This window comes from Aristolochia californica, unplaced genomic scaffold (assembly GCF_029961685.1).
Source record: "Aristolochia californica isolate CCGP_79_NKW_82.1479 unplaced genomic scaffold, dmAriCali1.0.hap1 SCAF_2, whole genome shotgun sequence".
Lineage (NCBI taxonomy): Eukaryota > Viridiplantae > Streptophyta > Magnoliopsida > Piperales > Aristolochiaceae > Aristolochia > Aristolochia californica.
Window position 1 is genome coordinate 3578160 of NW_027181881.1, and position 24697 is coordinate 3602856.

Genomic DNA, 24697 nt, shown 5'->3' on the forward strand with positions numbered 1-24697 from the left:
CTTGATAATTCTTCCCTCACCTCTTCCTCTTCATTTTCCCTTGCACGTCTCCTCGATTGCGTTCTTGCCTCCCGCTCCCCTTGAATTCCAATTCGAGATCCGGTAACTCCCAGACGGGTTCGATGTCCTTCAACAATTATCAGTTCGACTTTGGCCTCACCTCTAGTTCGCGATCCTCCGTCTCCTCACTCAACGGTCAGAGGAATGTACAACAGACGCCTTCCTATTCCTATTCCTATTCCTCTCCCTCTCAACCGCAGCCGCCGCTGTCGAGGCCCGTCTCGTCTTCTTCCTCGTGGACCCACCTGCCGTCTCCCACCCAAGCGCCCAAATCTTCCGTCTCGAACCCAACTTCCATGGTCGGCGACATCTTCGGCAAGAGCTGGACTTCCACTGCGGGGTCCTCTCAGAATGTTCGCCTCAGTGCCTCTGAGTCTAATCCCAATTTGTTCAGGGATCTCCTAGGTTCGGCTCTGGGGCAGTCGAAGAACGCGAATGCGCCTCTTAAGAATGCTGGGGCTCCCGCCCCTCCGCGGCCAAATTCATCCGCCATGAGGGGCATGGCGGATTCTCTCCCTAAGGCCAGCAATAGCTCTATGCAGAACAATATTTGGGGGAAACCTGCTGATAATACAGGGAATTTTTCTTCGCGTGGGCAGATTTGTAAGATCGGTAGCGCTAATCTTGGGGGTCCTGCGATGATGACAGGATCCGCCCCGATGAATTCCAAAAAAGATCCTTTTGGATCTTTGGTGGATTTTGGATCCAAGCCTTCCCCGTCGCCGGTGAATAAGACTGATAGTAGCTCTGGAAATTCATTCGGAGCTTTTGAGAATGCGTCAAAACCGGTTGGTGTACCCGGATACGCTTCGAATCCGTCGCCTTCCGTTAATAATTTCAGCTCTTCCAATCCAAGTGCATTCTCAGATATGAATGACTTTGGAGGATTTTCTTCTCAATCTCAGGCATCTCGATCCCAAAGTGCAGATCCGCTTGATCTGTTGTTTTCTTCTCCTTCATCTGCTCCTGCTGCTTCAAGCACTCAAAACGAACGCCAGGATTTTACAGGGACTGATGACTGGGGCTTGAATTCCGAATTTGGCGGTCACGATTCTGGTGGGACCACCGAACTTGAAGGCCTCCCACCACCTCCTGCCGGTGTCACGGCTATAACAGCAAAAACCAAAGGCATGGACAACTACAAACAGGGCCAGTTCGCTGATGCTATTAAGTGGCTTTCTTGGGCAACCGTACTTCTTGAAAAATCCGGCGACGTTGCTGCCAACGTCGAGGCTCTATCCTGTAGAGCTTCTTGTTATAAAGAAGTTGGAGAATATAAGAAGGCCATTGCTGATTGTTCAAAGGTGATATTTTATTTAGGAATATTTGTGTGTTAATGTTGTTTTATTTCTATTCTTGATCTTTATCGTGGTTCTTAATTTTGTCTAACAGATATTGGAAAGTGACGGTAAGAATGTCTCCGTGCTACTGCAACGTGCTCTGTTATATGAGAGCTCTGAGAAGTACAAACTGGGTGCTGAGGATTTACGGGCAGTTCTGAAGATTGATCCGAGCAACAGGCTTGCAAAGGGAACTGTTCACCGGTTAACCAAAATGGCTGACTGATGGAGTCGCTGCATTTGATAGCTCGATTTGAGTTCTTCTCTTTGGACATATGATGAGAGTGAGATAGCTCTTATTTTCCATCCTGGCAGCATTTCCTATATTCTCAGATGATGTTATGCTTCTACCGGACACTTCTGTATTCAAGGCAATTTTTCTTGAATGTGTTCTTCCAAATATAACTCTCATGATAGATAGCATTGCTTGTTCGTTGCTGGATACTTTACATACCCATGGTGTAATTCATCGTAGTTTGTTAGTGAATTTGAGCATTTTAAGACAGTATGCAATTCTTTTTTATGCCTTGTTATACTGAGTTTGGAATTATGATCCAAATTTTTGTGTTATGTAGTAACTTGGTGTGCAGTTTGTATGGTCTATTGTTATGGACTCCATAACAAGTCAAGTGATTAGTAGACGCCATGGGTAAATCATATAATTTTCTGGTTTAAATACTTTGTTGGTTTAGATGTAAGTTCTTTTCTTTTCATGGGCATTGTTATTAGCTTTTGCTTTGTGCTCGAACCCTAGTCCTCTCTTATAAAGGAGATGAATGCTTGAATAGAATTAAGTTTGATCATTAGTCTTAAATCAGAGATCGGATACTCTCTCTTCCAAGGAGGTCCAAGGTGCAAGCTTCCTTCGAAAGCTTGAGTCTTCTCAACCATAGGGCGTTCTAAAAATCCCGAACCTCACTCAAGGACAAATTCCAATCTGGAACCAATAGGAGATCGCCGAGTGACTCGATCCATGGCTAGGGAGTTTAACAACGTGGTATCAGACAGGACCACAGTCGGCAATTCTTCTTCTCCGAGTGATTTGCGAAATATTATTGAAGAAGTTCGTATTAAAGGACAAAACCAAATAGCAACACTTTGGGCAGAGAATGTAGCACTCAGAAATGATTTTCTGGAGCTCCGGGAGTCTATTCTTCAACTCAATCTTCGAATTGGAGAGTGGATTGCTAGGGGTTCTGCTATTCCAGGTAATTCCAGTAGACTATCCGACCAGCAGCCCCTTTCACCAACCATCTACTCAACCTCCTATGCGTCCAGCATATCAAACAACAGGGGTGGTCCAAGGCACAAGCCACACCACCTTTCCTAGATACACAAAGCTTGATTACCCCACTTATGATGGGTCCTCCGACACTTTAATATGGTTACATAGGTGTGAAATTTTTTTTGGAATCAAAGAACACAAGCGGATGACCGCGTCTGTTTAGTTGCCTTCCACATGCTCGATGAAGCGCAACTATGGTACCACCAGTTTGAATCTGAACACCACATCAACGATTGGGACACTTTTAAGGAGTATTGCATGTTGAGGTTCGCCCCCCCAGCCAGAAGTAACCCTCTGAGTGATTTGGTGAACCTAAAACAAATCGGTTCAATAGAAGCTTATCGGAAACAATTTCAGGAACAACTGGCAAGAGCAAGCAGGTATTCATCCTGATTAGTATATTAATTTATTTACTTCTGAACTAGTGGAAGCACTTCGATTGGAAGTTGAATTATATGACCCACCAGGCTTAGCTCATGCTATGAATCTGGCCCGTGCCCTTGACGCCAAACAGAGGGTCTTGAAAGAGTCTATGGTGCGTCGGCCCCCATGGCAAGGTCGTGTGGCCACTGGTGCGCCCAAACCCCCCCAGCTTCCCTATGCGGCATGGCCAAAATAGACACACAAGTTAACGCCGCCCACCCCCTTCATTCACTGCCTTACACGAGCAGAGATAGATCAGAGGAAGGCCAAAGGGCTTTGTTATAATTGTGATGAGCAATTCATTCCTGAGCACCAACGCAAACGTTTGTTTTGGTTAGAGGTGGAAGATTCAAAGGATATCACACCACTTGAGAAAGTGGAAGAGCCAGTGGTGGTCGAAACAGCTATTTCCCTACATGCTATGACGGAGTTGCACAGTACAAACACTATGCAGGTTCACGCCGTCCTCGAACACATCATGTTACTAGCCTTAGTTGATTCGGGCAGCACCCACAACTTCATCAGCCATTTAGCGGCACAACAACTTGGCTTGCATATTCAATAGAACTCTGGGAGTTCAGTTTTTGTAGCCAATGGTGACAAGATTTCCAGTGTTGGAGTTTGTTCAGCAGTACCCTTTGTCATTAAATGACACAAATTCGTGGCAGACTTCTTAGTCATTCCGCTCGCCGGGTTTGACTTGGTATTGGGTATCAAATGGCTACAACAGTTGGTTCCAATTTTTTGAGATTTCAATTCCCTCACTATGAGCTTTATTTCTGCCCAACAACCCATTATCCTTCATGGGACTCATGCACCGTCCCCTTGCACTCTCCAACATTTACAAGTTCTAGACTCCGACCACTATAAGTTGCATTCAGTCCTAACAGAATTTGCAGATTTATTTCAGGAGCCAACAACTCTCCCACCTATCCAAGCTTGTGACCACCAAATTCGTTTAAAATTGGGAATTGAGCCAGTAGTGGTGTGTCCATACCGCTACCCCCATTTACAAAAAGATGAAATCGAGCGACAGTGTCAACAAATATTAGAGCAAGGCATTATTTAGCCCAACCGATCACCTTTCTCTTCTCCAGTCTTATTATTCAAAAAACAAGATAACACCTGGCGTTTTTGTGTGGACTACAGAGAGCTGAATGCCAAAACCATCAAGGATAAATCTCTTTTTCCAGTGGTGGATGAACTGTTGGATGAATTATATGGAGCACACTTCTTTACTAAACTGGATTTGAGATCCGGTTACCACCAGATTCGGGTACACCCTTCAGATGTGGAGAAGACTACCTTCCGCACACATCATGGCCACTTCGAATTCCTCGTGATGTCATTTGGGCTTTCCAACGCCCCATCCATATTTCATGCCCTTATGAATGAGGTATTTCGCCCTCTCTTACGAAAGTACATTCTGGTTTTCTTTGATGATATTTTGATCTATAACAAGCAGTGACACGACCACATTTTTCATTTACGCCATGTCTTCCAATTGTTGCGTTCACATTATCTATCTCTCAAGCAATCCAAGTGCTCCTTTGGCACCACCAAGGTGGCTTATCTCGGGCATGTCATATATTCCTCTGGAGTTAAGGCAAACTGTAGCAAGATTCAAGCGGTTGTCGACTGGCCTCCTCCACATTCAGTCAACGCTTTACGGGGATTCTTAGGCCTGGCTAGGTACTATCGAAAGTTTATTAGAGACTATGGCCAGTTGACTGATCCTCTCATGATTTTTCTGAAGCGTAACTCCTTCACTTGTTCTAAAGTCGCTACCTCCTCCTTTGCCCAGTTGAAGCATGCCTTAGCCACAACCCCTGTGCTCCAACTTCCAAATTTTGAAGAGCAGTCTATTATAGAATGTGATGCTTCCGAAAGCGGCATTGACGCGGTCTTACAATAGTAAGGTCATTCAATTGCATATTTTAGCAGACACTTTCCCACATGTCACCACAAGTTAGCCGCTTATAAACGAGTTTATCGGCCTATCTAAAGCAATTCAGCATTAATGGCCCTATCTTTGGGGTCGACACTTCATTATCCACACTTACCACTTCAGCTTGAAGTATTTATTGGAGTAACACATCATAACTTTCCCCCAACAGCATTGGCTTAGTAAATTGATGGGCTTCGATTTTACGGTTGAATACAAACCGGGGCAACTCAACAAGGTGGCCGAGGCCTTATCTCGTTGGGAGGTGTCCGAGTCACAACTCCATGCCATCAATCAACCAAAGTTCCTTTTGCTGGATTCTCTTCTGGATGAAATTCAACAAACTCTTGAGCTCATTGACCTGTATGGATGAATTGCACAGCATGCCATGGACAGCAAGTGGACAATCTAGGACTGCCTCATTCTCTACAAGAATTGTATTTATTTACGGCCTACCTCAGCATTGCTCAACACCATCATATCCACCTATCACGACAGCACTCATGAAGGCCAACAAAAGACATACTTTAGGCTTAGCTGTGACTTCTACTAGTCAGGAATGAAATGCATGGTATCTAATTATGTGTCTGCTTGTCAGGTCTACCAAAGGAACAAAGTCGAGACCTTAAGCCCAGTCGGGTTGCTTCAGCCTCTCCAGCTCCCTTCTCAGGTATGGGCGGATGTTTCCATGGATTTTATTGATGGCCTACCTAAGTCGTCCAACAAATCTATTATCTTGGTTTTGGTGGATCAATTCTCAAAATATGGTTTCTTTCTTCCTCTGTCTCATCCTTACATGGAGACCCACGTGGCTTAGATTTTTATGGACCAGATTGTTTGCCTCCATGGCTTACCTGAATCTATTACCAGTGACCGTGACGTTGTTTTCACTAGTACATTTTAGAAGGAGTTTTTCCATTTACATGGCACCAAATTGACCTTCTCTTCTGCCTACCACCCTCAGACGGATGGACAAACGAAAGTGGTCAATCGGACCATTGAGATGTATTTGCGTTGCTTCATGGGGGATCATCTGAAGAGTTGGATCCGTTGGCTAGCATGGGCAGAATTTTGTTACAATACTTCCTTCCACACAGCCCTCCGGACTACACCTTTTAGAGCGGTAAACGGTCGTGCGCCCCCCCCCCCCCCCCCCCCCCTTGCCTCTTATCTTATGTGCCTGGGTCTTCTCACATGGCAGCTCTCGATCAGGCTTTGTGTGAACGTGATCGTATGCTTGACCTGGTCAAAGCTAATTTTTAGCAAACCTAATATCGGATGAAGCAAATATATGACAAGGACCATCAGACCTCTCTTATGCACCTGGGGACTATGTCTGGCTTCGTCTTCAACCCTACTGCCAGCTCTCTCCTGCAGTCTCCAAGCGTCATAAACTTTCCCCGAAATTCTATGGTCCATTTCAGATTGTGGATCGTGTTGGCAGTGTTGCTTATAGGCTGCAACTTCCCCCAGATGCCAAGATTCATGATGTTTTCCATGTCTCCCTTTTGAATCCATTCAAGGGAGACTCGCCTCTATTGCATACACCCTTACCACCATTTGAGGACGGTCGTGTGCTGCCAACTCCAACTTTTGTTTTGCAGGCTCGACGTGTACATGGTTCGTGGGAGATTTTAGTCTAGGGGGCGGAGACCGACCCTGTTGAAGCCTCATGGGAACCGTTAGAAGCCTTCCGTGCTGTCTATCCCAACTTTGAGTTTGAGGACAAGCTCTTTCTCCAGGAGGGGGTGATATTATGGACTCCATAGCAGGTCAAATGATTAGTATACGCCGTGGGTAAATCATGTAATTTTTTGGTTCAAACACTTTGTTGGTTTAGATGTAATTTCCTTTCTTTTCATGGGCCTTGTTATTGGCCTTTGCTTTGTACTCGAACCCTAGTCCTTTCTTATAAGGGGGACGAATGCTTGAATGGAATTAAGTTTAATCATTAGTCTTAAATCAGATATCGGATACTCTCTCTTCCAATGAGGTCCAAAGTGCAAGCTTCCTTCGAAAGCTCGAGTCTTCTCAACCATAAGTCGTTATAAGAATCCCAAACCTCACTCAAGGACAAATTCCAATCTGGAACCTATAGGAGATCGTCGAGTGACTCAATCCATGGCTAGGGACCTTAACAACGAGTGATGTTGTGGTCCTAGGTTAAATACTTGGTTTTTCGCTACCTACTAGGCCGGTCTTTTGGGTAGTATTGGATAAGTGTTTAACATTTGGTATCAGAGCCGTCACTTACGTTGCGAGTTCGAATCCCGGAGGGGGCGACCTAGCAGAAACTAGAGTTCGCTAGAGTAGGCTGTCGGACCTCGGCTCGCAACTAGGGAGCTTGGGCTTGGGTTCGTAAGAGCTTGAGGATAAGCTCTCTCTCCAAGGGGCGTGTGATGTTGTGGTCCTGGGTTAAATACTTGACTTTTCGCTACCTACCAAGCCGATTTTTTGGGTAACATTGGCTAGGTGTATAACATCTATTTTGCTTAAATTATGCTATCCATGGTCGACCTCAAGCAACTTTATTTTTTGGGTGGGATGAAATGTCATCAATATTGGTAATAGCAACCTTCTCTGGGTTTCTCTGGGTTTGGAATTACATAGTTGGGATATATGTTTTGGCATTCTTGGCATCATCGTTGTTGTTCACAGCAGTGTAGGGAGAAAAAAGTGAAAAGAAAGAAAGAGTGATAAAAGAGGGAAAGCCGTTGGTGGCGATAGGAGGACTTGGACTAGAGGGGGGAAGGGGGAGAGGGAGAGAAGAAGAAAGAAATGGCAAGACTGAAGAAGAGAGAATGAGTGAGACAAGAGGGGTAATTATAGGGCAGCATGACTGTTAAAGGAGGTATAATCCAGGAGAATTGTGATGATTTGGAGAGTGAGAATTCTACTAGGTTGCCAAAAAATCAATTTCAATTACTACACCAATGTGACTGCTACAATAGTTTTGTTTTTCTAACACTAATATTTGAGGGTATCCAAATAACTCCAACTCCAAATGTAATACCCCCTAAAGGCTGGTATATTTAACTTTGCCATATTCATGATGTAATCTGCACACTCTCTGGCTATTGTCATTTCTTTTCAACCATTGACTTATGTTGTTCTGGCTTAGGATTTTTGTCATAATTGACAAAAACCTGTTAGTGATGAATAGAACTCAGGCCTTTTCATGCGCAAGCTAATTGCCTCAGTGGTCAACTAAGAAACAGAAGTCTTCCTAAAAGATAGGGCTGCCTTGGTAATTGTTGGGGTCAGCTTTCCCACTTTTCCATCTTTTGAAAAATCTTGAGTTGGATGGACTGCCGAGCCGGTGAAGTTTGACGCGTAGTTTTCCTCGTCTCCTTTGCGAGCATGTCATGACTCATGAGGCGACCCCGTGGAAACGGAATCGATAATTGAAGCCATAATCCATCAGAGCTTCTCAACCGGTGGTTTCCCCTCGTCACCGATCGACACGTTCATTACCTATTTTTACAGGTCCCAGTGCAGATAACGCGTTTTTCTCTCATCGTGGCTCCTTTTGCAGGGATATGATGCATCGGATGATTTCAACGTTCCCCACTGAACCTTAAATTATAATCCATAGTAGGTTTTAGTTGAAGTTGATGAGTGAAGAAGGCACTGATGGGTTTCTTGATATACGATCTCATTCTTTTATCTCCATAAACAAAGTTGAGTCTCTGTTTTTTTTTTTTTTTAAGGATTTAACCAACAAGGGAACGGTAGAAGAAACAGATTTTTCGGAAACAAGAGAAAAAGTTAAACAGTGAATGGAGTATACCTGGATTCACTGATTCAGGAAGGAACCTAAATGTAATTATTTGAAAACGAACGGAGGTATTAAACCACAGCACGAGACCCAATAAGTGCTCGAAATTTCACATTCGTCGTGGTCGAAGAAATATTCTGTAAAGTTTAAACCACCACACGAAAAAAAATTCTGCTCAGGAATATCTCTTGAGTTCGGTGTTTGTGTGGCCTTCTCTTCGTTGCGTTCTCGTTATCTTCTCGAGTTTCCATTTTCTGGATTTCGTGTTCTGTCTGCGAATACGCCCGTTCCTTCTTCCTGTACTGCCTGATTCCTTTCTATTAGTTATCTTACCTAGTTGGGGACGTTTATCACCGTCTTGGAGGCGGAGAAATTCTTTTTTGATTCTTATTTCTCTCACTAACAGTTATATTGGCGATCAGAGCTACGTATTTCTCTATTTCCTCCTTTCACTTTGGCGAATTCAGCTCAATTCTACGCGACCGCAGCATTCCGTATCGTTCTTTAGTCGATGCGATTTTTTTGATATTGTCTAGAGGATGGCTTCCACGCCGTCCATGTCCGGTGGGTATTGTTATTAAGTTATTTTCTGAAGGATAGAATTGATAAGTGTTATCCGTACTCCCATTTCTTTTCCTTTCCTGTTTGCTTCTGAGCCATACGTAATTGTCATGGAGCATGCAGTTTCTATGGAATGTGTGAACCTCTGTAAGCTTTCAAAAGGGGACGGTACTGGAAGATTCGAGTGTAACTCTCTTTCCTGCGCTTGGAAAGCTCCCAGAGTATTGACAGGCTTTTTTGCCAGTACGACACAATCTCGGAGCTCCTTGCAAGATGGGAGGCCCAACCGTGGCCGCAGAAAGCATCATCCTAAAACCGTAAGTTCGCATATCTCGAGTAACTCACTTTTGACACTCCTGCATCCAATTCGAATAGTTTATTTTTTCTTTTAGTTTATGATAGCTATCCCTTCAGCGATTTCTGTTATTGTTCTTGTTCTTCTCCCTTAATTGCTTGTAAACAGTTGAGATTCGGTGATATCATTTCACATGAAAGACAAAAAGTCACGAAGTGCGTCGCTGTGGTCGTTCTATCTGTTTAATTGGCTTTACAAAGATAAAGCGGATGGGAATGGGTCTCCTAGGGAACGCTTGTTTTCTTTGTTATCTGGAAGATGTATTGACCCACTCAATTGGATTCCCTTATTTCAGCAAAATGAATCCCATATTGCTGTGTTTCTTGAGGTAAAGTTTTGTGAGACTCTGGGAGTTGGATTTTAATATGTTCTTCACATAAGTTAGCTGATAACTTTCCTGAGAAAGTAATTGAAGTGGGGGGAGCACAGCATGGAGCTTGTAGATAAGAGTTGGGGCTTTTGTGTGGCTGCGTTGAGGCCAAAGTAAAGGATTCGTGGTATGGAATGATGCATTTTATGGAGAACGGGTGATTCATATTGAGGTCGTCTGGGGATCTCAGTTGGAGTTGGGAGCCTTTATTCTTGAAAATTCCCTTGCTAGAAAATGCTTGAATAAGAAAATTAGAAATAAACTGTTTATTCAAAATCTTGGGTCCGTCATTGTGTGTGTACTGTTGTTTTGAGTTATATTTAAGAGAATTGATGTGTTTCCTTTCATGTAGCAGAATTTCTGCATCTGAGCTTCCTACAGGTGCAAAATGTAAACTCTTGTTAGTTAGAAGTTCTCTTGCTAAATGTATGGTGGAATTTGGTGTCAAATGTAAGAGGAATTAGAGGAGGGATCATGAAAGTAGCCATGGGGATTTGATTATTTTTGGATTCGTGGATATATTGCCCTAGATTCAAGGTCTGTGCCTACCTCATAAGATGGGAATGGTTCTATTGTTTGCTGAGGCTTTAAGATTACATAGCCTATGGTTTGGTTGTCCTACAAGCAAGAATGGCCACATTCTCTTGTTCCCCTCATACAGTTTCTTTTCTCATAAGTGTCAAGTAGCTGCACAATAACTTACTATATGCTTGATTGACCTTTTTTCAAAAATTAGATTACCACCATAGAAAATCAGAAGCAAAAACTGAACCAGGTGAACCATACACCTGTATTCTTTCTGATTTTATAAAAACATGAGCATGGCAATTAAAATATTGATGAAAGAGGCTTTTCAAAACTTAGTTACTGAAAGTTATATTTATACTTTCATTTCTTTACTTTTTCCGTACTTTTTCTTAATTTATATTTTCATTTCTTTGCTCAATTGAGATGGTTTACTTATTCTTTTCTTCCTATCAATACCAAACCACTTTTTTTTAGTCTGCCTGGAGATGTCAAGATCCATATTTTGGTGACTGGATCTCTTCAGAAGCTGCGGACATGCCTAGTAGAGTCCTCAAAGCACAGTTATTCTTTTCCGATTGTAAAGAATGGAAGCAGAGCTGTTCTTCCTCATGTTCTTCAGAAACCTCTGACAAGATTTCACCGGAGACACTATGGGAGGTTGGTGAACTATGATCTACTTCATTCTCTTTCTGGAAGTTCTACATTACCCCTTCTTTTACTACCATTATTGGCTGTTATGGTTTCAATCTTTAATTGCCGCTCCTGTTTCTTGACATTTGGCTAGGATTTAGAACCAATTATCTCGTATCTTCCACCAGGACAGTTGAATTTAGTAAATAAAGCTTTGAAGGTATCTTCTGTCACGTACTGTTCCTATTCTGTAATTGGAGTTTCTGTGGTTTTCAGTGTTTTGAGCACACTAATGCACTCTGACTTACAGTGCATGTGAAAAAAATGTAATTGGATTGTGCAGCTAGCTTTTGAGGCCCATGATGGACAGAAAAGACGAAGTGGAGAACCCTTCATAATACATCCAGTTGAAGTTGCACGAATTCTTGGAGAACTTGTTCGTAGAATTTCAAACCTACCGGTTTATTTATTTTAATGTTATATATAAGTTTTTTAAAAATGGTTTTTACATAGGCTCATGATGCAAGTGCAAACGAAATCTTAAAGTTCTGACAATTTGATGGTCTATGTTTGTGTTACTAGGAGTTGGATTGGGAGTCAATTGCTGCTGGATTACTGCATGATACAGTTGAAGATACAAATATTGTTACTTTTGAAAGGATTGAAAAGGAGTTTGGTAGTACTGTGCGCCACATTGTTGAGGGAGAAACAAAGGTGTTTATTGTCTATCCATTCAGTTACAGAATGGTCAAGTAGAAGATATATCTTTGTCAGATTTGGATATATTTCTTCTGCCTTAATCTTTTAGGTGTCCAAGTTGGGGAAACTGCAATGCAAAGATGCAACTGATTCAGGGCAAGATGTTAAAGCTGATGATCTGCGGCAAATGTTTCTGGCTATGACAGAAGAGGTTCTCTTTCTCTTTTGTAAATTATTCACTTTTTTATCTATTATTTTTTGTACTTGCAGCAATGTGTAAGATGAAATGCTATCTTTAAATAAAAAATTTGGCTTATTTCAGGTTCGTGTCATCATAGTCAAACTAGCTGACAGGTTACATAACATGCGAACACTTTCTCATATGCCTCCGCACAAACAGGTTACTTGTGTTCCTTCAAATTTCAGACTCGTAGATGCATCTTTATGCACATAAATTTGATTTTACTCAATGGCAATCCTTTTTACATTACTTAACTGCATCTGCAGTCAAGCATTGCACTGGAGACATTGCAGGTCTTTGCCCCTTTGGCGAAGCTACTTGGTATGTACCAGATCAAGGTATGGATCAGATGAAGAATGTTTATTTTTCCAATCTTGTGGAGGTTCAAAATATGTCTATACTTATGCTAGTCTGTTCAGACCATCATTCAAAATGTGTTTGTGGACTATCCTTCGTAAGCACATTTGATAGATATTCTCATCCAAACATTGTTACCTTATCTCGTTACCCATACATCTTTGTCAAGTCATCGTAATAATATTTGTAATTCATTTCAGTCAGAACTTGAAAATCTGTCTTTCATGTATACAAATGCCCACGGTTATGCTGAGGTCAAAAGAAGAGTAGGGTCCCTTTATAAAGAGCATGAGAAGGAATTTTTGGAGGTAATCCTTTGTATTTAGTTTTATTTTGAAAATCCTCTCAATGTAAATTTGAAATATAAATATCCTGGGAATCAACCAGTTATTTATCCGGTACTATGCTTTGCTACTAGCATTGCATTATGGAATGTGCTCTCTTTCTGAGATCTTTTTCCCATTACAGGCCAAAAGAATTCTGACACAAAAACTTGACAAGGATCAATTTCTTGACCTTATGACATTGAAAACAGAAGTGCGTTCAGTGTGCAAGGAACCTTATAGGTAAGGACTTGTACTGCTTTGCATATTAATGGCAACCGTTTCTGCTACTGAAATAGGTGCTTCAGGTTTTCTTCATTATATTTATTGGCCATTAATTATTTAATTATTTCATGCTTGGAAACTGTTTATGGGTAATGAATATTGGTCGAAGTAGTGGAATTGCCCTGATAGTGATGGTTCTGGTCAACCCAGCTGATAGTTTTCTTGGTGGATTAATCTTTTAATTAAATGAAAATTGAGACACTTTTGTTTACTATCAATAGAACATTCACTGGTTTGAGCTTAATGTCCAAATTTTGAGCTTTTCATTTCTGAGAAATAGGTTGGTTTTGTTGTTAACTAAATTGACTCTGTAATCAATTAGTTGGTGGATCTATCAACCAGTATATTAACTGGTTTGTGCCCATATAATAAACTCATACAAAAAGCAACAGAAGTCAAGACCTGAGATGATTTAGGTCATCTTTCTATAGATGTTGCCAATTGTGACACTGAAATGAAAAAGAGGAATTCATCCAGTTGCTTTGTGATCCTGCCTTGATAATTTTCCATGAATATGTGAAAGATTACCTTTGCCTCATTGAGGAGGGTTCTCAAACTGATATATTCCTCTTGTTAGTGGAAGAATCTCACATAGTTTAATGTTGGAAATATCCTACAGTTATCAGTTGGAAGAGACATCCTAACTTTAGTTAGTCGTTTTAGGATAGACGTGGACTCAGCTTTAACATGGTATCCAAGTAAGGTGTCTGTTTTGTGGGGCCTGCATACTGTTACCCCCTCCAGCATCATGTTTAGTGTGTGAAAATAAAATTTAAATCAAGGGGAGCAAAAGACAAAATAATTTGATCTGGTTCAGCTTCAAAGATCTATAGAAAGAGTATAAAAATTTATTAAACCAGTTAATTTACCTGGTAATTTGACCTTTCTACGGGTTCTGAGAAGGAGATTTGGATCCTCCAAAGTCCTTCAATTTTGCCAATCAATTGATTCGCAGGCATTGACTAGACATTCTCTTATTTAAATACATTGTACGTACTCTTAACTTACAATGAAAACACTGCAGGCAATACCATACCAAGGATTATAGCTCGGGAGATTTTACCTATAAAACTCTTACTTAAACTGCTCAATATAAAAGGAGATACGTGAGGGTGGTTTCAATGCTAGCCAATCTGGCTACTTGGATGCTATTTCATGCATAAGCCAAATGGAATGAAGCCAAGGTTCCATGAAACAAATACTGTTTTTTTTTTTTTTAAATTATTATATTAGACAAATGTTAGACCAACCATTTTTGTGGAGCAAAGCCTTAAAAATCTCTCCTTTAGTACTTCTAAAAAATTCAATTTAGATCAGAATCACAAACTGTTTATTGCTTAAAAAATTAGACTCAAAGAACTTTAATTTGATACCTGAATTGACATAAAAAGCTTTGTTATTGAATCTGTTATGACCTCTTTATTTTCTTCATTCTATAGCTTGACGGTTGCCGAATCCAGTGCGAATATCTCTTTACATATAGATTAGATTGACATGAAATTTTTTTCTTCTGAAACTAGACTTTGATACCTTTCATTCAATTATAACATTTTTTCATAAAACATATTTTTTAGAGAAATAATCTGATAGATTTTGGACTCTGTAATCTGGCCGAGTTGAGTACTCTTTTCTTCTTTGGCCAACGTGAACATTGACTTTTTCGATATTGATATCTTCCTTTAGAAATCTCAAATTGAGAATTGGTTTAATAGGTAAGAAAATAGACTTACAAATCTATCTTTTGATATATTATTCTCCATATGAAGTCTCATTCTTGATAGCATAAAACGCCTCGAATGTTGAAGCTTTCTACTGTTGCTCGAACCTTTCTTGCAGTATCACCTTTGTTGCTTCAAATATTGATTTCTCTTTGTAGAAAACTCTGATTGCCAAAATTAGTTTTGCATTGGAAAGTAGACCTGAAGGTCTTTTTGTCAATATATGATTTGCAATATGAAAAGTTTAGTATGGGGGTGTGAACGCCAAGAAAACAACGGGTATTAGGACAAGAAAGAGAAAAAAGATAGAATACGAACCTAAACTACTAGAGATGATAGATGAGAAAAGGATCACATTATTTCTGTGGGTTGACCGAGTCAACTCACATAACCTGCTCTGATACCATGTTGAATTTCTGGGAAAGTGAAAAACTTTATTGACTTGTTGTAATTTGAATACAATGAACCTCTATTTATAATAGAGGAAACAAGTAGAATCTAGTTACAATTAAACTTTTATCCCAGTTACACCCAAAGTTAAACACTAAAAGATAAGTCCTAGAATAATTGAACAACTGAACATAAATAGAAGACTAACATAACTAAAACACCTTTAATTAAGATTTTTTTTTGAGACCTCCTCCTATAAGACTCCATTATATTAATTTTGGCTTTATGAGACTTCTTACTGTAAGAGTCATGTAAGACTCTTCCATATTTTCTCTTCAACATCTTTTCATCTTCCATTCAGGATATTTAGAAATATGACTTGAATTAGACTGGTGTGGGTCGAGGCGTGAATTTTAATTGATGTATTTGAATGTCGGTTAATTGTTGGAATTAGAAAGAGAAAGGAAGGAAATAGAGAGAAAGAAAGAAGAATTAGGAATGAAAAATAGAAGAATTGAGAAGAAGAAGAAGAATAGAGAAGAAAGAAGAAGAAGAAATGGAAAGGAGAGAAGGACAGACCAGAAACAGGGAGATTTTATTAATCCATCTTCAACCTGAATTCAACATCCTCTTACAGCCTATAAATAACTAAAATTGAATTTAAAATTCAAAATAGATAAGATACTATCTTATTAAATCTAGTAAAATTAGGAAAAATAAACTAAAAATGCAATTTAAATTTAAAATCCAAAATAGATAAGATCACTATCTGATCGAATTTAGTAAAATCGGGAAAGATAAACTAAAAAAAAAAAATTATAAAAATAATTTAAACTAGAATTGGTGTGTCTTCTCCGGCCCGATGGGCATACTGGTGTCCCCACCAATTAGACTTCATATAAGGCATTTACATTCTGACATGACTGGCTTGTTATTCTAGTATTGGTACAATCTTTGTTCTCATATGCTGACTACTTATTAGTATTGCTATTGCAGTATCTACAGAACAATGCTGAAATTGAAAATTTCAATAAATGAGGTCAACCAAATTGCCCAGGTCCGTCCTTAATTGTCTGCAAGCTTGATTTTTGAGCAGAGCGTGTTAGCATATTTTCTTTCTCATCATCTGTTAATATTTGATAAACAATGATCCTTTTGTGTATTAGCTTCGCATAATCATAAAGCCAAAATCTTGTCTTGGGGTTGGGCCTCTATGTAGTGCACAGCAGGTGAGCTCTTCCCTTTGTTCAAACTTTAGTTGAATTATCTCCAAATCCAAATCCTAATCATTATTTTAGTTCTTTTCTGCAGATATGCTACCATGTGCTTGGCCTTGTTCATGGAATTTGGACTCCTATTCCTCGAACAGTAAGTGGCTGCTAGGGACACAGAGATAGATACCTCTCCGTGCCATAACATTGAAGATACAAAAGTTGAATGCATTGAATTGCTGAGGCATTGTAGTTTATATTTTTCTTTCTGGGAAATCTTTGGTGAGGCAGTACTTCATGGTTAGGATGCACCAATGTCAAGCTAAAATATGAATTTACTACTGTATGACCAGTAGACAACTGCTATGGCCTTCTGGCCTTTAATAAAGCATCATTTTTCTCAAAAAAAAAAAAAAAAAAAAAAAAAAAAAAAAACATGCCTGCTTGCCAGTTTTCCTTTCAACTACATGTGTTCTCAGGCAGTTGCAATGCAAGAATGCTGCCGCACCATAGAACAATATTGTCATAGAGAGGGATGTGCAACCTGTTCAGGTTGGAAAATGAGAGAATGTGATATTAACCTCCGGTGGTTGGATTCAAATTCTTATAAGCATTAATTCTTTATTGTTAAGTTTGGCTTTCAGTTCGGAAACATTTCAAAGATGTAACTCCATGCAAAACAATCATGAGAAAATCATTTGATGTATGGCTTGCTCACTTCCAAGGACCTTTGAAGTTTGCACAACCCCTTTGTTTAAGTTTTCCACTATGCAGTAAAGACAATCTCAAGTTTGTGCATTGGTTCACCAGGAGGAAAATTTGAATGTTTATGAGTCCTTCGGAAGCAACTGTAGTTTCTCTTTAATTGTAACAGATATATTTGATAAGAAAAAATGAAGGCTCAGCTCATTGGGTACTGATTCCAGAGATGGTAAAGGATGTTTCTTTGATGTTAACATCACTGGTTTCAAGATATTCGATAACTTTCTGTGAAACTGTGAGCTACATGTGTTAAAAAAAGTTGCCAGCTCCATGCTAGAACTGTTAGTCATCATTGTCTTTACAGTAGAATGTTATGATTTTAGGTTGACTAATTGTATCCTCTTCCATTCTGCTCTACCTTCTACTAATCTCATGACTTTGCAATGGCATTAATAAATTAAACCGCATGATTATACCTGTTGGCATTAGACAGAAGGACCATGAAAGCATTTGGGCATTAGTATTCAGAATTAGTTAACATCTAGTGACAGGAAATGCCAATTTGAATTAAGTTTCTTAACTTGTATGCCTGAAGAGATAAGAAAAGATAATACCAACTTTGTGATGGTCTTTCATTTGTCTAGTTTTTGGTCTGGTGTAGGCCACAGGCATTTAATGTGTCCTTTTAAAGAGCAAACTTGTATGTTTTTTAACCTTTGCTGTCATGAGTTTCCATTCTTATTTCACTTCAATTTATATTAATCTTCTGGCAGATGAAAGACTATATTGCAAACCCAAAACCTAATGGCTATCAAAGTCTTCACACTACCATGATTCCGTTTCTATATGAGAGCATGTTTAGGCTGGAGGTTCAGGTGATTCTATCAAGCCATTATGCACTGCTGTTAAGTTTGCGTCTTAATCTATAGGAATTATATTTGGTGATCACTGGGGCCATTAGATTATTCTTTTTGGGATTATTTAAGCTTCTGAGAAAGATCGGTATTCTGAATACAAACTTTGTTGTTTATTTACTCAATCCAGATAAGGACAGAAGAGATGGATCTGATAGCAGAGAGAGGCATTGCCGCTCATTACAATGGCAGAGGATCTGTTACTGGTCTGGTTGAGCATTCTTCATCCAATGGCAGGAACTCAAGAGGGAAACCTGCTTGTATGAACAATGCGGATATTGCCTTGAGGGTAAGGACATGTAACTGTTTTGGACCTAGTTCTGTTATGAGACTCTTGTACTTTACCCCTCTAAATTGAATTACCTATTTTGGATTTTATGCTACAATACAAATCTCTTTGTTTTTCAATCTGTAGATTGGGTGGCTTAATGCTATTAGAGAATGGCAAGAGGAATTTGTTGGAAACATGAGTTCAAGGGAATTTGTAGATACAATCACGAGAGACCTTTTAGGGAGTCGTGTCTTTGTTTTTACACCAAAAGGGGAGGTAAGATTTGATCGAAAAAGATTGTGTGTATTTTATCATGGTTAACTGTGTGCACACCATGTAATCAATGTCGTTTCTCCTTTACGCAGATAAAAAACCTACCGAAGGGGGCCACTGTGATTGATTACGCATATCTAATACACACTGAGATTGGCAACAAAATGGTGGCTGCAAAGGTATGGAGAAATAAGCAGTTTGTGTGGTATAGTTGTATTGTCCATGCTGTCAAGGAATGAGTTTCCCAAAGTTGATTGCATGGTTTCTCAAGAGAATATTGATGGTGAGGCTAACAGAAATAACTAATGGTTGATGGAACCTGCTCAAGTATTGAAGTTGCAGATTCCACAAGTTAATCAAAATTGTATTATTTCGTGGATGAAGTTGACATTCTGTCCTATTTGCAGGTCAATGGCAATCTTGTTTCTCCAATGCACGTACTTGCAAATGCTGAAGTTGTGGAGATAATTACATATAATGTTAGTTTATATTTCACTGTACACATGTACCTTGATTTTCTGATTTTCATTAAACTTTCTAGCAGTTTCTAATTTTTAAGGATGTATCGTGTTAGCAATGCTGGGGACTGCCTTTAGGTGAACTTACCAAAAAACCTACTCCAAATTTTGATTATTCAAATGCTGGGGAAGGCTTTCTAGAAATCAGCCAAAGCATGGATGGATGGATTCTCACTCTACACTTGTACCTTGATTTGATTTTTTTATTAGATTTTGCAGATGTGTGGTTGGTACCTGTTTCTTATTATTAAGACTGCATTATTTTGTTAGCAATGCTGGGGACAGCCTGTAGGTAAATTTAACAAAAAAACCAACTCTTAATATGGTGAACAATAGCCACAGCATAATGCTGCGAAAGAGAAATTTTGATTATTTGAATGCTTGAGTAAGGCTTTCTAGAAACCAAGAATAACTCTGTAAGAGTGGCCAAACCATACCTTCCCAAACAATAAGTGAAGCAGCCAAAGCATAGACTGCATAATGAGTCAAGGAAATTACAAAACTATGAAATTTTTTTGACAAATATGGCAAGCACATCACTAACAAGTAGTAGAAAAATTTCAAGGTGTTATGAACTTAGCAAACTTATTATGATTAGTGGCTGCTGTCTGTTGCTTTGTATTATTGCAATCCATGGCTATGTTCTGTAACTGCAGATGTGATGTCATTTTAACAGGATAAATACGTTTTTGTCATCCTTATTCTTGCAATCTGTCCTCAATTAGTATTTTCAGTCATAACATGCCTCTAGGACAAACTAATTTCTGAATGATAAAAGAAACCATCTTTTCTAGCTTATTATGAAACAAGATATGCACAGTGATTGTCATGACAGAACATCTAGAATCACGATGTAGCACATTTCATTGCCATTACTGCATAGATTTCATTAACAGATTGAAGAAGTTAAATATTTTTGGATGTGTGGCTTCTTTCGAAGATTTGAAGTTAAATATGACAAAGTTGTCATCTTCGTTAAAGTATGGCTCCATTTTTCTTTTCTGCTATCTGATGAGCTCTTTCCAGGGATTGTTGAATAAATCAGCTTTCCAGAGACATCAACAGTGGCTTCAGCATGCCAAGACACGATGTGCCAGACATAAGATCATGAAAGTAAGCCTGTCCTCATGTTTACATAGTTTGTCTAGCTGTTCTCTTATGATAAATCTACTGACTAAAACTCTGCTACATCTTCCAGTTCCTAAGGGAGCAAGCTGCATTCTCTGCTGCAGAGATAACTGCAGATGCTTTAAATGACTTTGTTGCTGATATCAAGGATAAGAAAGTACCCGAGAAATTGCTTCTAGATTCTTCGAAGAATGTCTTCCCCAAGGAACACAAATCTATGTGGAGGAAGATACTGTTGAATGTTGCTGAGTTCTCTGCCACTAAGAGAAGTCATGAAAATGTCCTGAATGCCCAAAATGGGATTGGAACCCCTAACGTCAATGGGAAACACAACAACAGAGTGCAACAGATGAAAGTCAATGGTCAGCTGTTACCACAAGGAAATGTAATTGCTAAGTTGACCCAGACCAGAATTCCAGTGTACAGGGAAGTCTTGCCTAGTTTGGAAAGCTGGAAAGCTGGGAAGATTGCCTCTTGGCATAATATTGAAGGTCATTCAATCCAATGGCTTTGTGTAATATGCATTGACCGGAAAGGTGAACTCTCTCTCTCTCTCTCTCTCTCTCTCTCTCTACAACACCCCTATTTTAAGAATAAATCAAAATTTTCTCTTTTGCTTTCTATTTCTTATCTCATATCAGTGGGTTCCGTATCCCTGCTTAAAATTTCTCAGGCAAGCTGGCCGAAGTTACATCTGCACTGACGGCATTTGGAATCAGTGTGTGTTCTTGTGTGGTATGTGTTCTCTCTTAGTAAGGGTTCCATAGGATTAAATTCCACGACATTGCCATATGGCATATAAACATGGTACTTGCTAATGCCTAATTGGATCACAGTTTTCACGATATTCAGGTTATTCATTATGGTGCATATGGGAATGCTTTTTTTAAATTTAAGATCTCTCTGAAGATGTTGTCTATTTGGTCTGATGTACCTAGATGTGTGAATAGTGCTAGAGAAGGGGTTACCCTTGAATCCCTTCATGCAAAATGAGTCCCCTTCTTGACGTTCACAGTTAGACTTTGGGCTTTTTAATGAAATATGTCTTTTCTCAAAAGAAAGAAAAGGTCATTCATTAGATGATCTAGGCATGACATGGGATTCTTATACTTCATATCTTTGCATGGTGATTGTATTAATGGTCCTGGTCTCCATGTTAAGTTACATTTTGTACTTCACCAATATAGTTGTAGAGCATACATTGAATATGGCCAGTTGTTTCTGATCATTTTATTCTATAATTGGTGAACATGACGAATAATGCTTGAAATCAACAGGCGGAGATTGACAGGAGAAGGGGTATTGGTGTTATATTATTTCACATTGAGGGTAGCCTTGAAAATCTGGTACTAATCTTGCTGCTTTCTTTCGTCTGATGTCTATTTCTTTGTTCTTATTTATGTTTACCTGACGCAAGACTTTTATCAGGAAAATGCTTGCTCCAATGTATATTTGATCCCAGGGGTGTTGGACTGGTCTGTTGGCTGTAGCTGGCCAAGCTCTTTTGACAACCATGAATTCCTGGAGTGTTAGTAGAGGAACGACGAGGAGTGCAACAAGCTAGTCTCTTGGGCTGGAGACCAGAAGATGCGGTTTCAAGTAAAATTTTGCCTGCGGGAGAGGAATGTACATCGGTCTTCAAGCATTTTTTGAGGAGTTTATTTGTTTAGATCTGCGCATGAGCCGCTGATGTAACAAGTCTGTGGAACCAGATGAGTGTGTATATATATATATATATATATATATATATATATATAGAGAGAGAGAGAGAGAGAGAAAAGTTATACGAAATCTTGTTGATATAGTAAAAAAGTCCGTAGCAGGTAATGAGACAGCGATACTCCTTCATTTACCTTGGCTTCAAAATTTAGCGACTGGTGTGGAGGTGAAGTACTCATAAAAATGATAAGACTCGGCGAGGAGATGGCTGAGCAGCAGGAACAAGAGGAAACCCACCAACGCGGAGACTGGCAAATATCTCGAGCTTTTCCCTCGGTTAGTGACAGAGTCCAGCCCCTTTCCCGTCATCGCCTTCTCTTCCGTTGCTTGAGCAACTTGTTCCTTTCTGTATGGTCCGTCTACTTCTTCTATGTCCTCTGTTTCTTCCTCTTTGCATCGTCCGTCTTCTTGTTTGGCTCTTTCGCCTTCTTTTTCACCTGTTACATCTCCTGGAGTCTTGCCTTCTATGTTCAGCCCACTCCTTTGAAGTAGTGATCCTTCGATCATTTCTGCCGGCCAAATTACCTCCGCATTTGAATCCATGGAAGAATCCCCCGTGCCATCCGATCCTTCTCCGTCTTTCTCCTCCTCAACGTTCGATTCCGTCGAGAAATCCCCACTCCCCTCTGAACCTTCTTCCTTCTCTTCATCATCATTCGATACCACCAAATAATTTCTCGCTCCATTACAAGAGTCATCTTCTCTCTCTTTCTCATCTTTCGGTTCTACCAGATAGTTCCCTGGTCCATCCAAATCTTCTTCTTCTTTCTCCTTCTCATCTTTCGGTTCCATCGGATAACACTCTGCTTCATCGGAAGCTTCCTCTTCTTTCTCCTCCTCATCTTTCTGATAATTACCTGCTCCATCAAAAGTTTCTTCCTCGCTCTCCTTCCCATCTGTCGGTTCCACCTGATAAATCCCTGCTCCATGATAAGCTTCTTCTTCTTCTATTGGTTCCTCCAGATAATTCTTTAGTCCAGGATAAGCTGCTTCTTTTTCTTCTATCGGTTCCACCAGATGAATCCCCGTTCCAGTATCAGCTTCTTCTTTTTCTACCATCGGTTCCACCAGATGATTCCCCGTTCCAGCATAAGCTTCTTCTTTTTCTTCCATAGGTTCCACCAGATAGTTCCCTGCTCCAGGATAAGCTTCCTCTTTTTCCGGTTCCACCTGATAATTTTCTGCTCTGCCATAAGCTTCTTCTTCTATCGGTTCCACCAGATGCTTCCCTGCTCCGTCATAAGCCTCTTGTTCTATCTCTTTCTCATCTTTCGGTTCCATCAGATCATTCTCTGCTCCTTCAGAGGCTTCCTCTTCTTTCTCTTGCCGAATATTTGATATCGTAGGAGAACTGTCTTTTCCTTGTGGTCCTTCGTCTTTCTCCTCCTCAATTATCGATTCCATCGAAATATAATAATCTCCATCTTCTTTCTCTTGCTCAACATTTGACACCATATGGGAATTGTCTGTTCCTTCTGGACCTTCTTCGTGTCTCTCTCCCTCAGTTTCTGATTCCATCGGAATATCTTCTATTCCATCCTTACGACCTTCGTTCTCTTCACGGGGTCGCATAATTGGGACTTTTTCTGCTAATGATTTGTCCACACATATCATTTCAAACCCGATCTCAACCTCACCCCCTTCTGTTGGAGGTACTAGTACTACTGATGAAGAGCTAACAAGATCTTCGTTGTTGTGATAAACGACACGAGTACCATAGAGACTTACCACATCAGGGTTCATCACTGGAAACGAAAATTCTTCAACCACAGTGAGAGCTCCATCATCTCCGACGCCAGAATCATTGCCTGCGAAGACCGTATCTCTTGCGGAGGAGTTGGAGACAGTATACCTCCCTTCGGTAGTGGGCGTTCCTTCATCCTGTTTGGCGTCGGAAGCAGGTTCCTTCTCCTGTGGAAAGCCAAAGAAAAGTTTTAAGCACTCTCCCTGCTACATGCTTCTCTTGAGTCTATAGAAAACAGAAAGAGATAAAGATAGCCAAATTACCGTAATCAAATTCTCGGTTATCACGAACTCATCAGCAGCCGTCTGCATGGGACAAACATCGATCGACTCTTCTTCGCGAGGAGAACTGACTTGGCTGTGAATTCAGTAAACCCAATTAAAGAAAACAAAAACAACCCACGAAAGGAAACCGATCGAGACAAAATTCATGAACATATACCATTGATATTTGGGCCAGGTCGGAGGTGAGGTTTGAAGAAGAGATCGCAGCCCTCGGTTCCCTTCTTTATGCTTACAATCCAACTCTTCGGACAATCTGACTTTCGGAGCATCTCCGACAGATTTATTTTTATTCCGTTTAGCTGCATGTTTAGTGAGAGCTCCCAGTAAAGCAGCTGCAGCTATAGCTCCTCCCACCGCGAGAAGCCCCCCAATTCCAGCTCCACCATCGCGCTGCTTGGGTACCCTCTTTTCCTGCCTTTTTTGCTCCACTTTTGCCATTTCTTCTGATTGAGAGTCTAGAGTCTGAGAGCGCAGCTTTTTAAGTTGAAGGAGTGCAGAGAAATCAGTAGTTGTCCAGTTTGTTTGTTTCGGGTGAGTATCTGTTGAGAGTTAGACCAGGTCGACTTCGTAGGAATCGTTATTTTAGCGTCGTATCTTTAGCGGAAAATATACGTTTTGGGGTTTAGCAGCGTGGTCGTTCAGAGA

General features: G+C 40.1%; 3 protein-coding genes across 3 annotated transcripts; 2 read left to right on the top strand and 1 right to left on the bottom strand.

Annotated features, from left to right (window-relative positions):
* Window positions 1-2010, top strand: LOC137956709 (secreted protein CSS1-like). Its single transcript, XM_068804300.1, has 2 exons — window positions 1-1364; window positions 1453-2010. Exons 1-2 carry the CDS (start codon window positions 123-125, stop codon window positions 1624-1626), a joined length of 1416 nt encoding a protein of 471 aa, XP_068660401.1. The 5' UTR covers window positions 1-122; the 3' UTR covers window positions 1627-2010.
* Window positions 2011-8951: 6941 nt separating this feature from the next.
* On the top strand, window positions 8952-22124 carry LOC137956335 (putative GTP diphosphokinase RSH1, chloroplastic). The gene is made up of 24 exons (XM_068803791.1): window positions 8952-9395; window positions 9516-9709; window positions 11120-11302; window positions 11430-11495; window positions 11619-11711; window positions 11858-11989; window positions 12084-12185; window positions 12297-12374; window positions 12482-12553; window positions 12773-12880; window positions 13041-13138; window positions 16285-16345; window positions 16455-16517; window positions 16600-16656; window positions 17975-18076; window positions 18246-18404; window positions 18531-18662; window positions 18752-18838; window positions 19067-19138; window positions 20204-20290; window positions 20376-20841; window positions 20979-21040; window positions 21583-21651; window positions 21734-22124. The coding sequence occupies exons 1-24, from the start codon at window positions 9371-9373 to the stop codon at window positions 21836-21838; spliced, it is 2673 nt and encodes an 890-aa protein (XP_068659892.1). The 5' UTR covers window positions 8952-9370; the 3' UTR covers window positions 21839-22124.
* A 41-nt stretch (window positions 22125-22165) lies between these two features.
* LOC137956991 (uncharacterized) lies at window positions 22166-24490 on the bottom strand. Its single transcript, XM_068804681.1, has 3 exons — window positions 24210-24490; window positions 24032-24125; window positions 22166-23935 (listed from the first exon to the last, which is right to left on the bottom strand). Exons 1-3 carry the CDS (start codon window positions 24488-24490, stop codon window positions 22166-22168), a joined length of 2145 nt encoding a protein of 714 aa, XP_068660782.1.
* Window positions 24491-24697: the final 207 nt, after the last annotated feature.